Here is a 17,834-nt window from a genome sequence, read left to right as displayed (position 1 = left end):
TTGGTAAGACGTTATGTTTTGCTCTATTTTTTCAATGCTGGAATATGGCTAAATATAGTAAAGGAAGAAAGAGAAAGAAGCAACCCACTTTACTAGGAAGCTATGGGGGGAGTGGGGAGGTACACCAAGCAAGGGTTCAGCAGCACATTCTCTGACTTCAACCTAAGTTATTATTTAAAGTAAATTAAAGAAGCTTAACCATTACTTACAATTTTGTCATAAAAGTCTTTGGGAAGTTTGGAAAGGATCTCTACCGCATCCAGAAGCTCATAAGCATCTACCTGTGGTACCTCATCACCATCATCACCACCTTTGAAGGAAAGCAAAACAAAACAGAACAAATAAACCCCACAAATCTTAAAATCTTTTTTTTAAAAAAAAAAATACCCTGATTTTAGGTGCTCAACCCAGGAAAAAGCCAGACTCAGTACTGCACGCATCTGCAATCTCAGCACCTACAGGAGATGGGAGGCTGACACAGGAAAAGCTTGTGAGCGAGGATTCCTAGTTGAAAAGCCTGGGCCCTAACTAAAACCAGGTAGAGTGCTGGTCAGATGACTTAGCAGCTCTTTCAACCCCCCAAAGCCACAATGGGTAGATCATAATTGACTTTTAAGTCCAGTTTCATGGGCTCTGATGTGTATTTCTGGTACCAGCACACATGTGGCATACACTTTCAGAGACTAACACACACTAAACTTAAACTAAAAAAAATTAACTTTAAAAAATAATAAAACATTTTAAAAAATGGAAAGGTGAGGACCAACACCTGAAGGCTGTCCTCTACCTCTATACATGTATTGTGAGCTATGTGTACCTACCCATCTTACACAAACACCCACCAAAATGATAGTTTTACCTATCAGTTATATATCTTTTCATACCCCTTATAGTTTTTAAAAGTTTATTTTATGTGTATGGGTGTTTTGTCTGAATGTATGTCTATGTACTATGGGCAAGTGGTACCTGAGGAGGACAAGAGAGGGTTGGATTCCCTGAAACTGGGATTACAGATGGTTCTGAGTCACCATGGGGGTGCTGGGAACCAAACTTGGGTCCTAGAAGAGCAGTAAAGGCTCTTAACCACTGGCCGAACCACTTCTCCAACTCCCAGGGTAAGATTTTAATAGAAAAGAGATCAGAGTCATTTAGTAGCACATATGACTCAGGTTTTATTAAAAGAAGTTCAAAAATATACCCACTGAAATTCACTAATTTTTTCATTGAAACTATTGTTTAAACACTGCCTTACCCCCTTCTGCATCTCCACCAGCAGACTGTTGCTGTTCCAGTTTAGCTTCTAGTTCTTGTTGGGAACGCAGAAACCGACTGGGCTTAGGAGCACCTGTTGGCAGCTTGACCCACTCTTCTTCTAATTCTTTCAACTGCAAGTATTAATAAAATATTTTTAAAACGTATACCCCACTATTAGAAAACATAAAACTTGTACTTATTGGTATTTTGGGACTTTCTTTTTTTTTTCCACATATTTATTATTAGATATTTTCTTCATTTACATTTCAAATGCTATCCCAAAAGTCCCCTATACCCTCTCCTGCCCTGCTCCCCTACCCACTCAATCCCACTTCTTGGTCCTGGTGTTCCCCTGTACTGGGGCATATAAAGTTTGCTAGACCCAATGATGGCCGACTAGGCCATCTTCTGCTACATATGCAGCTAGAGACACGAGCTCTGGGGGTACTGATTAGTTGGGACTCACTTTCTGTTTAGATGGTACTAATAGGGAAATCCACTAAAGACAAATTTAAATTGTATTTTGTCGCATAAGTCAAATCAACTTATTACTTTACCACACTTAAGGTTTATGTCTAAGAACAAAATTCTTTCGTTTAGGAAGATTTATTTTCTTTTATGTGTATGAGTGTTTGCCTTCATGTATGAAGTATATACTTCATGTATGCAGAGGCTATGTGAAGGTTGGCTCTGCAAGAGCTGCAAATGCCCTTAACCTGTGAGACATCTCTCTAGTTTTCCAAGTTCATTATTTTAAGACAGTATCACTAGTTTATGAATTCAAATATGCTATATTATCAAAAAAGCTCCAAAAATAACTATGTGATAGAACTGCTTCATCCAAGCATGTCCTCCTACTCCACACAATCAGAAAGGGACGTTTTATTGATAGATTTAATACTACCAGGGCTGGGGTACAAAAAAGAGATGTTCTATAGACACCTGAACAAAAAAAACCTAGTTTTGTCTAACATGTACAAGATACAGAACTTGCTCCTTACTTGGGGGTGGAGATAGGGCAGAAAAAGAGTGACAGACAGTAATAGCAAAAAGTCTATGCTCAGAAATTCAACCCATTTAAATCCTCAAAATAAAAAATAATTATGTATAAGGATAGATATTAACAATTACAAGTAGGAAATACACTTATATTAACCTTATATAAAAACGAGCAAGGAAGTCTGTGTCTTACCTGGACAGAATTTATATTTTGTAGTGTGTGTTTCACAGCATCTCGATTCCATCGATAAATCTCTATAGCAAATAATTTGGCTTCATCCCGAACAGCCTTGTCTCGAGATTCAAATAGTTTTGGCAACACTTTAATAATTGGCTTAAGTGAGATGATTTTGGAACCAAATTCACTGTATGTGAAAGATTTGGGGGAAACTGTCAATATATATAGTGCCAAATCATGTACTGCACATGGTATGGTGGTGCACACCTTTACTCCCAGCACTTAAAAGGCAGAGAAAGGAAAATCACTCTGAGTTCAAGGCCAGCCTGGTATACATAGACAATTCCAGGACAGCCAGAGCTATGTAAAGAGGTACTGTCTCAAAACAAACAAACAAACAAATCATATATGAACATGCTAAATATTTCTTAAGGTAACAAATAGAGTTCAAAACCATCTACTTATATACCTATCCATCCATATCCACATGTACATACATATATTTAATAATTAGCTGTCGGGCTGGAGAGATGGCTCAGAGGTTAAGAGCACTGACTGCTCTTCCAAAGGTCCTGAGTTCAAATCCCAGCAACCACATGGTGGCTCACAACCATCTGTAGTGAGATTTGATGCCCTCTTCTGGTGTGTCTGAAAACAGCTATAGTATACTCACATATAATAAATAAACAAATCTTAAAAAAAAAAAATTCTCTGTCATTCTTAGAGAGCTAAGTATTTGTCTAGAGCCCAAAATAATGTTAACATTTAAAAATGGAACTTTCTAATAACCAAACAAAAATTACTCAATCTGACAGATTGAATTATGGCAATATGTATTTCATTCTTGATTTTTCAACTATCATATCTCTGTGGTGGTTTGAATAAGAATGGCTATACAGAAGGTGTGTCACTAAGGGTAGGCTTTGAGATTTAAAAAGCTGACACAAGGTCTCTTTCCCCCAGTCTCTCTCCATGCCTACCTACTGCCTTGCTCCTCACCACGATGATCATGAGTTTGCCATTTAAAATTATAAGCAAGTCCCATTTAATGCTTTCTTTTTTTTTAATTTCCTTTTTCTTTTTTAAAGATTTATTTATTTTATGTCTATGAATATACTGTAGCTGTACAGATGGTTGTAAGCCTTCGTGTGGTTGCTGGGAATTGAATTTAGGACCTCTGCTCGCTCCAGTTGACCTGCTCGCTCTGGTCAACCCTGCTTGTTCTGGCCCAAAGATTTATTTATTATACATAAGTACACTGTAGCTGTCTTCAAACACACCAGAAGAGGGCATCAGATCTCATTACGGATGGTTGTGAGCCACCATGTGGTTGCTGAGATTTGAACTCAGGACCTTCAGAAGAGCAGTCAGTGATTTTAACAGCTGAGCCATCTCTCCAGCCCAATGCTTCCTTTATAAGTTGCCTTGGTCATGGTGTCTCTTCACAACGATAGGAAAGTAACTCAGACAACCCCTTATCAATTTAGCTCTTTTTGATTTAGAGGTTTTTTCCAAAGAGAAAACCTCTGCATTCTGACTTATTATTTTGTAAAATAGGATATTTAACTATATAAACTGTCAGTTTATATGGTTCCTAATTGACCAATATTAGTGTTGAGATACAGTGTTGCTATATACTACAGGCTAGCCTCAATTTCATGCTCTTCCAATCTCAGCTTCCAACATGCTAGTTTTAGTATTAACTTTCTGGTCTTATTAACGATTCTGAACAGCAAATTCTAGGACAGTAAGGATTCAGCTATAAAGTACTGAATTTCAGAATCAGTAGGACATAAATATATTTGGGGCCTTTAGTTCTTTTAGTTTTTAAGAAATGGTCTCATTCTGAAGCCTAGGGAGCTTTTGGTGATTCTCCTGTCTCAGTATCCCAAGTGCTAGGATTTCAGGTGATAGTACTTACTACAACCAGTTAAAATATACTATTAACTCATGTGTGTAAAGTTATTTCACTTGCACAAATGTAACAAAATTGCTCAACAAGAGCTATAAAAGAGATGAAGCAAGACCACATGGAAAAAAGATACATTAAACAAAACCAATTCCAAGTTTGATAGTAAACATGATAGAAAAGTTAGGTATCTTACTTAGCACCACACACTTGTAATTTTAGAACTTGAGAGGAGGAGGACCAGCAGTTCATGGTCACCCTCAGCTACATAGCAAGTTTCAAGACAGAAGTTACCTGAGTCCTTGATCAAAACACTAAAAATGGATGAATTAATGAACAAATGAATGAGAAATTTAAAAGCAAGATAGTTTCTAGAATTCTATTTTGGAATGACAGAATGTTTTTTGCCTCTTAAAGCTGTCACCAATAGTAACTTCAGGAGGCTATGGCACCTAAAATTGCACAGTTTAGCCTCTAAGTCCTAAAGAGCTACTTTACATTATGAAATGCTTTAGGAAAGAAAAATCAGCAAGGTAAACTACAGATCATTATGAATCAGGACAAGGCTGGAGGTGGAGATAGTCCATGGTAGAATGCTTTCCTAGCACATTAAAGGCCTGGATTTTTCCTAGGGACTGAAAATAAATAATGACTATATAAACACCACAGATAATGACTGTATAAAAAAGATAAATGTAACTTATTCTTTTCCTATCCTATTTTCCTAGTCAGTTTAAAAGTAAGATTTCTACAGTATATAACAGTCTGAAGTAGAAATTCTTAATTTAAGAGCAGAAAAATTTCAGTATGATACATATTTTATTTTATTAAGCTATGGCTCAGCAATTAAGAGCCCTTTGCTATCTTGAAGAAGACCTGGGTTCCTATGTTAAATTCTCAGTAACCACATAGTGGCTCACAACCACCAATAACTCCAGTTTTGGAGTATCTGACCCCCCTCTTCTGACCTTTGTAGGCACTAGGCATGCACATAGTACAAATACATGCAGGCAAAACACATAAAATATTAGAACAAAATATATCTACTGATACAAGCAGAGTCTGTAAATTTATTAAACTTCCTTTTCTATCTATCTATCTATTTATTTATTTAAAAGAATATTTTATTGAGCATACTGTGGAGGATAGGCTAGCAATATCTAGATTAGTGCTTGTGGTCTAATCTGATAAATTTCTAAGTGGCAAAAATGAGACAATTTTTTACTATAAAGACACATGCTGCCAGGTATGGTGGCACATGCCTGTCCTATCTAGAGACAAGAGGTAGAAGGAATGCCATGAATCTGAGACATGAGTCTGGGCGACAGGGAGAGACCCTTCTCAAAAACAAAGCAAAGCTAAAGGAAAAAACTCTATGTACTTATTATATCATAAAAGATTAGAAATAAAGAAACTTTGATTGGGACAGCAAGCTGGCTCAGTGGGATTGAAGCACTTGCCTGACCTGAGGATTGAGCTCTCTCTACAGGTGTGCTCTGGCGCTCTTGTACCACACTCCCACTTATGCATCAGATACACGTGCAGTAATAAAACAATTAAACAAGGAAACTTTTAATCACACAAAAATCTAGATAAAAGTCAAACTTTATAAAAGAAATCAGAAAAAGTAGAACAAAAATCAGGAGGATATAGAAGACTTTCGGGATAGCATTTGAAATGTAAATGAAGAAAATATCACTCGGGAGGCAGAGGCAGGCGGATTTCTGAGTTCGAGGCCAGCCTGGTCAAGGCCAGCCTGGTCTACAAAGTGAGTTCCAGGACAGCCAGGGCTATACAGAGAAACCCTGTCTCGAAACAAACAAACAAAATAACAACAAAAAGAATGATGATACTTTCACATAAAATATGTTAAGACACTGTTTCCAAGATGTGAGCCATAAACCAAAGGAATGGTCCCCATCTAAGATTTCATTAGTGCTTCTTTCTTTTCACCTTTCTGTATTTGTTTAATATGTAGGAATGCTCTACCTGAACATACACCTATGCTAGAAGAGGGCATCAGATCCCTTTTTAGGAGATAGTCATGTTGCTGAGAATTGAACTCAGGACCTCTGGAAGAGCAGCCAGTATTCTTAACCACAGAGCCATCTCACAAGCCCTCATTAGTGCCTGCTTTCTAAGGTAGCTAACAATGGACAACTATAGAAAGGAGATGGGATTTAAGAATTGCCTAGATTTGGGATGTAGCTAAGTAGTAGAATGCTTGCCCTCCAACTGGAAGGAGGACCTAGAGTCTACTTAATTAGAACTACTGATTTAACAAGGTCAGAGCTCTCCACCAAACCTTAGCAATTCATCCCTCAAGGACAGTGCATATATAAAAAACTGCAGTGTTCAGTTAAGAATTCTAGGACTAAAGATAAAACATATACAAATTATCATATTTTTTATACCATACCAAGTATAGAGCAAGTTGTTTTTGATGTTTACCAATAAGACCCTAAACAAAAGTTTGCTTTAGCTAAGATACTGTGTCTTTAGCTAGGAAGAGAAAATAGCATACGCACGCGCGCGCGCGCACACACACACACACACACACACACACACACATTATATATTACACACACATATAATTTTACAAAAAAGAGCTATTCTCATATAGAACAGAAATGTTCCCTGCTCACATTCAGTAGAAAGGAATTTAGAGAAAATAACCAAACAACAAGCTTGAAGGATGACATTATAAGTTTAACAGTCCCCATTTCTGTTTAAACATAGAACCCAAATTCAGTCAGCATACTTAAGAGAACTACAAAAAGTCTCACCTTAAGGCTTTCCTCAGTGTTTCTATACAGGCCACTATGATCTTGGGGTTCTTGTTATCCAGGCCCTTCAGAAGCTCTTCTTGTACAGACTCTCCTTTTTCAATCTCAACATACATGAGGCAAATCTCTATGCCCAGTTCCTTGGCTTTGGCTTTAGGTTGGTTGAAGACTTTACTTACAACACCTGATACAACCTCTCCCGTTGTTCTGTAAACACCACACACACACAAATGGATATGTAAGTAAAAAGATATAAACCCTAGACACACTTCACTATAGTTTCAGTTTATAAGTGTAGAAAATTCAAATAGGGAATTGTCCTTGAACATTCTTTGCAGACCTTCTATAGGGTGTGTGCATGTGTACCTGTCTTACATGTGGGAATGCAAACATACACTCTATAAAGGATTGTAGAATGGATACTTTTTGAAATAAGTTATTTTAGACATTTTTAGGATAAGAAAATTTATTCATACAATGGGGAGGTGCATATTTTTAATAAGGAAAGACTCAACTTCTTAGCAGAACCTTGTAGTAAGAACTTTGCCTTGTAAATTAAATAAAACTCCTAATTATGGGAGCTAGAGGAATCAAATGGGTTAGAGCTACAGGTCGTATTTGCCAAAAAAAAAGCTTCTAATATGAGAGGAATTTGTCAAAATTCTTTCTTTTTAATCAAAATATGTCAAAAATTCTGATATGCAAAGAAAAATGAAATTTTAAAAATCCTTTCATTAATATTGGTTATAACCAAACTGTCAAACTGAAGATGTTCACTTGCATGATCTTTGAGTAAAACATCTTTCTTGTATAATTAACAGTCTCAGCTTTTTGTGTGTGGAAGTTCTTCCTCATCAATGACATAAAGACTAAGTTAATAAAGTATAGGAAAGTGAGTGACTGGAAACTTCTATCATGTATAGTTGGAGTCAAATAGGCTAGAAAACATGTTAGAATTCACTACCCCAAGAGACCTTGGAAGTTAAATGGTGATTATATCTTTTAAGAGAAGTTTTTCATAATGTCCATTTGTTTTCTGTGAGGCGCTTACGCTTCCTTACAGTAACTACTTCTACAAGCATAGTGGTTTAAATATGCTTGGCCCATGGTAAGTGGCACTATTAGAAGGTGTGGCCTGTTGAAGGAAGTGTGTCACCATAAAGGTGGGCTTTGAGATCCTATGTTCAGTCTCCAACCAGTATGGAATGAGAGACAGACTACTTCTGTCTTCAGAGCAAGATGTAGAACTCTCAGCTTCTCCAGCACCATGCCTGGCTGCCTGCCTGATGCCATGCTTCTCACCATGAAGATAATGGACTGAACCTCTGAAACTGTAAGCCACCCCCAATTAAATGTTTACCTTTATATGAGTTGCCTTGGTCATGGTGTCTCTTTGTAGCAATGAAGACTCTAACTAGGACACTAAGATTCCTTTAAGTTTTGAGTAATTCGCATCTAAAATACTCAAAAGGGAAAAGGGCCAGCTAGAAGCCTCAGCATGTAAAGATGCTTGTTGCCAAGCCAGAGGACATAAGTTCAACCTATGGGACTTAGAGTGGAAAAAAAGAACTAATTCCCACGAGTTGTTCTGACTTTCACATGTACCCAAACACATAGAAACAGATAATTATTCCACTTTAGAGATCTCATGTACCAGTCAGACTAACTAAAGACAATGGAAGACTATTAGTATGTTCTAAAACTGTAACAGAGGCTCTATAAGTACACATAAACTTATCTTGTACCATTACACAGAGATGTTTACAGAATTCTAGGAAAGAAACTACTCACTTTCCTGCAACATGAGCATTTTCAACATAGACAAGTGCAGCTTCTAGTCCTTTCAATTGAACCACTGCATTGGAATCAGTGACAAATTTTTTGATTAATCCTAAGTATTTGGACCATTCTGGACTCTTTTCATCCTTTATTTTCTGGAAGATCTTCAAGGCTTCTTCATACCCACTTAATCTTGCTTTCCATAGCTAAAACAAAATTAGTATTTTGAAACAAGGTTAATGATATTATTCAGTAATAATCTGTAGAAATAAAAGAATATCCTATATCAGAAAATTTGAACAAAATACCCCATAACATGAAAAAAGAAAAAAGTTTAAGAAATTCTGACAATTTTCAAAAAATAAGTAGTCAATGAACAATTTATTTTGTTGTTTTGAAACAGGGACAATCTCTGTCCTGGAACTCACTATGTAGATCAACCTGTTCTCGAACTCAGAGTCCCACATTCCTACCTTGTGCTGGGATCAAAGGCCGGTGCCACCCATGCACCGCTTTAATAAACAAAAGAATGTTTTACCAAAGCTACTTAAAAATTCATAGCAGAGGACTGGAGAGATGGCTCAGTGGTTAAGAGCACTGACTGCTCTTCCGAAGGTACTGAGTTCAAATCCCAACAACCATATGTTAGCTCACAACCATCCGTAATGAGACCCGACGCCCTCTTCTGGTGTGTCTGAAAGACAGCTACAGTGTACTTACATATATAATAAATAAATCTTTCAAAGAAAAATTCACAGCAGGGCCACAGAGGCAGCTCAGTGGGCAAGGGAGCTTGCTGAGTAAGCCTCATGACCTTGGTTTGACTCCTGCATTCATCTCACAGAACCTTTTAAAACTTGTCCTGACTTCTATAGAGAGAGAAATTCTATCTCAAAACAAAAGAAAAAAAAAAAAAACCCAAACAAAAATGGGAAAATAGCTAACCTGTGGATTTTAAGTAGACATTTGTAAGAAAGGAAATGGAATTATCAATTCAACTACCTGGTAGGCATTTGCTTTAAAAATGGATATGCATGTTAAATTATACCTGTAATTCCAGCACTCAGGAAACCGAGGCAGGAAGATTGTCTTAGCTATATAGCCAGACTCTGTCTTTAAATTAAATAAATAAATTTAAATAAGAATAAAAAACCCCAGAGATATAGTTAGGGAAAATGAAACCAATTGAAAAAGATAACCAGTAAATAATGGTATGAATCAGAAATTAACTAATAGCTTAAAATTATCCATAATTAATAGATGGCTAGTCTAAGAGGATAGATACTGGAATATATATCATATAAATCTAAGAATCTAAAAACTGCTGGACATCAAGAGCCAAACCAGAATATAAGTGCAAATGCAAAAAGCACTTTCCATAAAGTAATGAATTTGCTAATGAAAAAGCTTCCCAACTTGTCATTTTAAAGATACACTTTTCTTCTTCACAAATACACTTTTCTGTCTTTAAATTGTTTCCAGAATTTGTGTGTGTGTGTGTGTGTGTGTGTGTGTGTGTGTGTGTAGTTTTGTTTTTTCGTTTTTGAGAAAGTTTCTTTGTGTAGTTGGCTGTCCTAAAACTCACTCTGTAGACAAAGCTGGCCCAAACTCAAAGATCAACCCTGCTTCTACCCTCCCTCTTGTGTGCTAGGATTAGAGGGAAAAATTTTTTAATCAAGCTAAAGATACCTATTTTGTGTTTGTGGGATGTCTGTGTAACTGTGCCAGAGTGTATGTATGTGTGGAAGTCACCTTCTGCCCTTTTTTGAAGCAGCGTTTCCCTCATTTTCGCATTGCAAACTCCAGGCTAGCTGGCCTGAGAGCTTCTGGGAGATTTACCTGTCTCCATCTCTCATCTAACCAGAGGATGCTGGGATTACAAATGAGAGCCAAGCCACTGAACTGAGCCTTTTGCATAGATTTGGGTTTAGAACTTAGGTCATTAGGCTGGAGTACAAGTGTTTTTTCTTACTAAATTATCTCCTGGGGGTTTGTTTTTGTTTTTGTTTTGTTTTGGGGTTTTTTTGACAGGGTCACTTAGGCCAGGCTGGCCTAGAATTGCTATGTAACTGAAGCTGGCCTTGAATTCCTGATTCTCTTGCCTCCTCATCCCTAGTACTGGCATTACAGGAGTGCACTGCCACACTTAGATAGAAAACACCTATTTCTAGCCAGGCAGTAGTAGCACATACCTTTAATCCCAGGACTTGGGAGGCAGAAGCAGACGGATTTCTGAGTTCGAGGACAGCCTGGTCTCCAGGACAGCCAGAGCTATACAGAGAAACCCTGTCTTGAACAACAACAAAAAAAGACACCTATTTCTAATAACGTAAAATAATGTTCTTAGCAAGACATCAGTGTTTTTTAAACTGCCAATGTTTTTCACATTCTAAGTAAGATATACTATAGTATAAGTAAACAGAATAAGTATAAATAATAAGTATATAATATTAAATATATCAAATATACATTAAACATAAGTATAAATAGTATAAGTAAAGTATATTATAAATATTATAACTGCTGATAAAACAAGTTAATGACAATAATATTTAAGTTCTTACCTTGTGTTCACATTTCTGATCAACTGGTAATTTCAACCACTCACTGTCATCTCCCATTGTGCTTCTAGTTTTCTCTTGGAGTTAAAAGTAGTTCCTAGTCAGATAAAAGTAGGTAATAGATACTCATTAACACTAGTAACCAAATTGTCTCTTATGACAAAAATGACTTTTCTTTAGTTATTTCATCATGCATGTATAAATAAGAGTTAAAAAGTCCATTCTTGCCAGGCAGTGGTGGTGCACACCTTTAATCCCAGCACTTGGGAGGCAGAGGCAGGTGGATTTCAGAGTTCAAGGCCAGCCTGACCTACAGAGTGAGTTCCAGGACAGCCAGGGCTACACAGAGAAACCCTGTCTCAAAAACAAACAAACAAACAAAGACACCAAAAAACCAAAAAGGTCCATTCTTTGATCAAATGCCTACTACTTAATTCCATTCCGTTTGTTTGTTTGTTTTGAGACAGGGTCTCACTATGGTTCTGGCTGTCCTCAAATTCACAGATTTGCCTGTCTTGGCTTCCTATGTGGTAAAATTAAAGGTGTGTGCCACAACTAGGTAATAGGATAACTTAATTAGAAAAAATGGGAGGTGGAGGCAGAAGGATCAATACTTCAACATCAGTCTCACCTACATTTAGTGAGTTTGAGGGCAGCCTGGGTTACATAAGACACTGTCTCAAAAAGAACATTTTTTTTTTAAAGAGAAATATGATACATAACAAAGAATAAAACAAAGAAATGAGCTACTTGGCCCTTAAGAAAATATTGGAAATTGGACATAGTACTACCGGAGGATCCAGCAATACCTCTCCTGGGCATATATCCAGAAGAAGCCCCAACTGGTAAGAAGGACACATGCTCCACTATGTTCATAGCAGCCTTATTTATAATAGCCAGAAACTGGAAAGAACCCAGATGCCCCTCAACAGAGGAATGGATACAGAAAATGTGGTACATCTACACAATGGAGTACTACTCAGCTATTAAAAAGAATGAATTTATGAAATTCCTAGCCAAATGGATGGACCTGGAGGGCATCATCCTGAGTGAGGTAACACAATCACAAAGGAACTCACACAATATGTACTCACTGATAAGTGGATACTAGCCCAAAACCTAGGATACCCACGATATAAGATACAATTTCCTAAACACATGAAACTCAAGAAAAATGAAGACTGAAGTGTGGACACTATGCCCCTCCTTAGAAGTGGGAACAAAACACCCATGGAAGGAGTTACAGAAACAAAGTTTGGAGCTGAGATGAAAGGATGGACCATGTAGAGACTGCCATATCCAGGGATCCACCCCATAATCAGCATCCAAACGCTGACACCATTGCAAGATTTTATCGAAAGGACCCAGATGTAGCTGTCTCTTGTGTGACTATGCCGGGGCCTAGCAAACACAGAAGTGGATGCTCACAGTCAGCTAATGGATGGATCACAGGGCTCCCAATGGAGGAGCTAGAGAAAGTACCCAAGGAGCTAAAGGGATCTTCAACCCTATAGGTGGAACAACATTATGAACTAACCAGTACCCCTGAGCTCTTGACTCTAGCTACATATGTATCAAAAGATGGCCTAGTCGGCCATCACTGGAAAGAGAGGCCCATTGGACATGCAGACTTTGTGTGCCCCGGTACAGGGGAACGCCAGGGCCAAAGGGGGGGAGTGGGTGGGTAGGGGAGTGGGGGTGGGTGGGTAAGGGGGACTTTTGGTATAGCATTGGAAATGTAAATGAGCTAAATACCTAATAAAAAATGGAAAAAAAAAAAAAAAAAAAGAAAATATTGGAAACCAAAGTATCAACCTCCCCCTGCCATATCAACAGCTTTGGCACATTTCTATTTGGTTACTAGAAAACAAAACAAAGCTTCAGATATCATCAATAGCTCTAAAAAGCTATCTTTTTATAAAAGAAATCTTCACCCACAATAGAAGTCTACATTAGCAAATAGAAGACTTTGTATTTCTTCACAGGTCCTCTTCTCTGCCCTAAACCAGGACACTGGATTTTCTCATAGATCAGGCTAGCGCTCCATACTATGCACAGATGTCATCTATTCTTTAGGAGAGTTTATCTGACTTTATCTGAACGAAACAGAAAGCCTTAGCAGACTAGACTGTTTTTCAAAAACTACTCAATAAAAGTCTTGAAAATATTCTCTAGGACAAAGTAAATAATTTCATTATCTTCTTGAGTTCACTCCTTGTTCTTTTATTCCTCTTACTCCTACTCTCCCTTAAGAAACAAGAAGGCGGCTGGGCATGGTGGCGCATACCTTTGATCCCAGCACTTGGGAGGCAGAGGCAGGCGGATTTCTGGGTTCGAGGCCAGCCTGGTCTACAAAGTGAGTTCCAGGACAGCCAGGGCTATACAAAGAAACCTGTCTTGAAAAAACAAAAAACAAAAAAACAACAACAACAAAAGAGAAACAAGAAGAAAAAGGCTACCCAAGGCCTCTATAAAACTATTCATGTTACTTTATAGTCTGGACTTTTAAAAATTATTGCTGCTTTCTTGTATTTAAAAAAAAAAAGGCCTGTTTCATAATAAACCAGGTACAAAAATAATGAGCACAAACACTTCTTTATATGTGTGCTCTTCGTGTTTGTCTTCTTTCATAGCTGCTACAGAAGACGGACAGTAAAGGGGAATGCCACTCATTTTTTTCAATAATTTTAACTTTTTTTTTTTATGTTTGCAGAGTCAGTTCTTTCCTGATACCTTTAGACTCAAACTCCAGGTTGTTGGGCATGTGGTGGGTGCCAAGAGTTTTACCCACTGTGTCAGCTTACCAGTTCTTACTGTTTTTTTTTTTCCCTTTCCTTCTGTCTGCCTGTTTCTGTCTGTCTGTCTGTCTTTTTCTCTCTGAGACAGGGACTTGCTATGTTAATTGCCCAAGAAGAGTTTGAACTCATGATTTCTTCTGCTTTAGCCTCCTATGTGTGTTCATTACAGGCATGAGTCACTGATTAAGATTCAAGTTCTAGAATTTCTAACTCATACAACAAAAATACACACGCATTGTGTGTATAAGTTATGAAGCATCACAGTAAAATTAACGAAACTGACAAATTGTATGCTGGAGAGATGATTCAGCAACTGAAATGTACTTGTTGCTCCTCCAAGAAGAGTTTTATTCCCAGCACCCACATGGTAGTTTACAACTATGTTCCAGGGGATCTGACACTTTATGATGCACAAGCTCACATAGGTAAAATAATACCTAACAACAACGACGACAACAAACCTGGTATGTTAGCTAGGCACAGTGGTATACTTCTGTATTCCAGCATTTGGGAAGCTGAGGCAAGACATGCCGATTTGAGCCCAACTAGTGAGTTAACCTTAGCTCTATGTCAAGACCCTCAAAAAAGTAAGCAAACACAAAAAATCTGATGTGAACCTACCATGCAACCAACAAATTGCAATACTATTGGCATTTCCACCCTTTTCTTTTGCCCACAAAACAAATTCCTTAAACAATGCTTAAATCTGTCTGTTTGAGACAGGATCTCTCTGTCCTGAAACTCACTCTGTAGAGAGTACTAAAGGCATGAACCACCATGCCCAGCTTAAATCTATGTCATCATCAGAATTTTCTTCTTTTGAGAGATGGTCTCATAAATCATGTATCTCTGTCTAGCCTGGAACTTGGATATAGAACAGGCAGGCCTTGAACTCACAGAGATCCTCATTCCTATTTCCCAAGTGCTGGCATTAAAGGCATATACCACTATGCCCTGGCTCAATCATATTCTATGGTCATCTGAATAAAGGTTATCACATTGAGTGTAGTTTTACTATGAGTTGCTATTTCAGTCACCATTTTGTAAAATTTATATATGTTAGTTAAATTGTGAATCAAAGGTTAGGGGTATAGCTCAGTATTGGAGTGATTGTCTAGCCTGTGTGGGCCCTGTGTTTTTCACAGTATAGTTCTGAGTCATGTGCTTGTCTACAAACTGAACTCTCAGAAATAAACAGACATGTAAATAAACATTTAGAAACTTGTGTAGCATCAATTATAACTTCTTTTATTGTAGTAATTTTACTTAACAAGGTTTAAGTATAAATTCAACAAGATATATAATGAGGCTGAAGTAATCAAGGTCAGATTTTGAATGGCCTTCTTAGCAAATGTTAAGCAATTTAGGTATCAGTTCAAAAGTAACAGGAGACTTTGAAGGATTGTTAGGAAATTACATTTGCTATCAAATTTATATGTTTCTTTTTCTCAGCTAGTGGTTTGTTTTTCAACTTATTTACTGATGACCAGACTGATGACTGATTGCAATGCTAAAGATTAAACTCAGGGCCTCTACGTCAGTGCTTTACTAAGCTCCAGTCCCAGTCAAACTTGTATTTTTCTTTTTCAAATTTATTTATTTAATATCTGTAAGTACACTGTAGCTGTCTTCAGACACTCCAGAAGAGGGTGTCAGATCTCGTTATGGATGGTTGCGAGCAACCATGCGGTTGCTTGGATTTGAACTCAGGACCTTCAGAAGAGCAGTCGGTGAGCCATCTCACCAGCCCCCCAAACTTGTATTTTCCAAGAGGGTCTGAGATGGGACTTGGTGGGTAGAAAGCTTGCATAGTACACACAAAGTCTTGGAGTCTGTCCCTGCACTGTACAATCCCAGATGGTAAACCTGTGATTCAGAAGGTAGAGGCAGAAAGATCAGGTCATCATCAGGTACACACACAGTTGCAGGTCAGCCTAGGATGAATGAACTCCTGACTCAAAAACAAAAGTAATCAAAAACCATATAACACGTATGTAAATCCATGCACAGAATGATTTGAAAAACAGAAAAGCAATCAGAAGGTCATGAAGAATTTAAATTAAAGATGATGCCTAAGAGAAAAGTCAGATTCTAAGTGCTCAAATATTCCTTTACTAAGTTCATGTTAAAAGATAGAAGAAGGATTCTAGACAAGCTGAGTTAAGATGTATATTAGACAAGTGTTGATGTAGGCAGCAGTTGGGAACTCAAGTCTGGAGCATCAAAGAGACATATGATATGTCAATAACCACATTGACAAAAGAATAGATAACAGCACTGAAGGAGAGTAGTGCACAGTGAGAAGACCAAGGACAGACTTTAGATGAAGTTAGCATGTAATAGAACAGGCAGAGATGAGCTGGAAAGATGGCTCAGCGGTTAAGAGCACTGACTGCTTTTCCGAAGGTCTTGAGTTCAAATCCCAGCAACCACATGGTGGCTCACAACCATCGGTTAGTGAGATCTTATTAAAAAACAAACAAACAAACAAACAAAAACAGGCAGAGAGCTTGGGTAGTATTATATGCTTATACTTCCAGGACTCAGAAGGGAGAAGCAGGGGAGTAAGTTGAGGCTGTAATACCATATCCTAACAAGCAAAAAGAGTAACTCTCTAGTTCCAACAACAACAAAAAGCTACAGTTCACCATACACAGTGCCTGCCTAGCACACACACAACCTGCCAATAAACACTAGCTAGGGAAAGAAAAAAAATATACTCATCCTAAAAGTAGTAATACATGAAATTTTAGTTTTATTTCCTGAGAAAATTTTTATGATTTGCTATTTTATCTTGGACTCTACATTGTTTAAACAATGTTTTTTTCAAAGCCACTACAGACTTAGAGAAAGGCCAGGGATAAGTTAGTTAGCAACATATGTAGAAAAGTAGGAATAATAATATTCTACCATTATTGGGTGGATTGTATGAGTTAGTTTAGATAAAATCCTTGGAGGTAGATACTCAGAATCTACTAAGGGATCCAAGTGCTCAAAAAGCTAGTTATCACCTGACAGCAAACAGAAAGCATCTATTTCACTCTTAATTTTATTTGACATAAATTCATAATTTTATAGAACTCAAACATTCAAAATAAATTTAGTTTCTAAAAATTTTGTTTGTGATACTTTAGAATGATATATTGAATAAATCAAACCAAACATCCAGAAAATAAAGTATACTACACACATCACACAGACCCCTTAATAATCTCATAATCATTTTCTTTTAATCTTATTGGTACACTGACCAAGTACAGAACTGAAACCAGTCTTACCTCCCCTTTTTAGATAGTTTCACTAGGCAGCTCAGGTGAGCCTCCAAATTCATAATTTTCCTGACTCAGCTTCCCATTCACTGGGATAACAGGTATGTCACCACACTTAGCTCTGTTACTTGTGTATTAAAGTGACTACTGGAAAGCCCTATTTTTGTCATCCTGTGCAAATATTAATTAACAATTATCATAAAGAAAGACCACATTCTGATGTGTATAATTCATTTTGGAAGTAGTGAAGAAACACAATAAGATGGAATACATGTAGAACAAAACCTCAGTTTCACAAAAG

At 37.4% G+C, this 17,834-nt stretch overlaps 1 protein-coding gene across 6 annotated transcripts in view; it reads right to left on the bottom strand.

Annotated features, from left to right (window-relative positions):
• Ckap5 (cytoskeleton associated protein 5) overlaps positions 1-17,834 on the bottom strand; it is a 93,933-nt gene that overhangs the window by 62,795 nt on the left and 13,304 nt on the right. For all 6 annotated transcript variants that reach the window (XM_006500342.1, NM_001165989.2, XM_030252170.1 and 3 more), the window contains 6 exons: positions 11,470-11,563; positions 8,918-9,111; positions 7,127-7,333; positions 2,447-2,618; positions 1,253-1,385; positions 210-310 (listed from right to left, as the gene is read on the bottom strand). In XM_006500342.1, coding sequence (XP_006500405.1) covers positions 210-310; positions 1,253-1,385; positions 2,447-2,618; positions 7,127-7,333; positions 8,918-9,111; positions 11,470-11,526 — 864 coding nt within the window. In that variant the 5' untranslated portion in view covers positions 11,527-11,563. Of the gene's footprint in view, positions 1-209; positions 311-1,252; positions 1,386-2,446; positions 2,619-7,126; positions 7,334-8,917; positions 9,112-11,469; positions 11,564-17,834 lie in introns of those variants that run through there.

The sequence above is a fragment of the Mus musculus genome, chromosome 2, assembly GCF_000001635.26.
Source record: "Mus musculus strain C57BL/6J chromosome 2, GRCm38.p6 C57BL/6J".
Classification (NCBI taxonomy): Eukaryota; Metazoa; Chordata; class Mammalia; order Rodentia; family Muridae; genus Mus; species Mus musculus.
The sequence above is the reverse complement of the archived record's forward strand: the minus strand, read 5'-3'. Positions and strand labels throughout refer to the sequence as shown.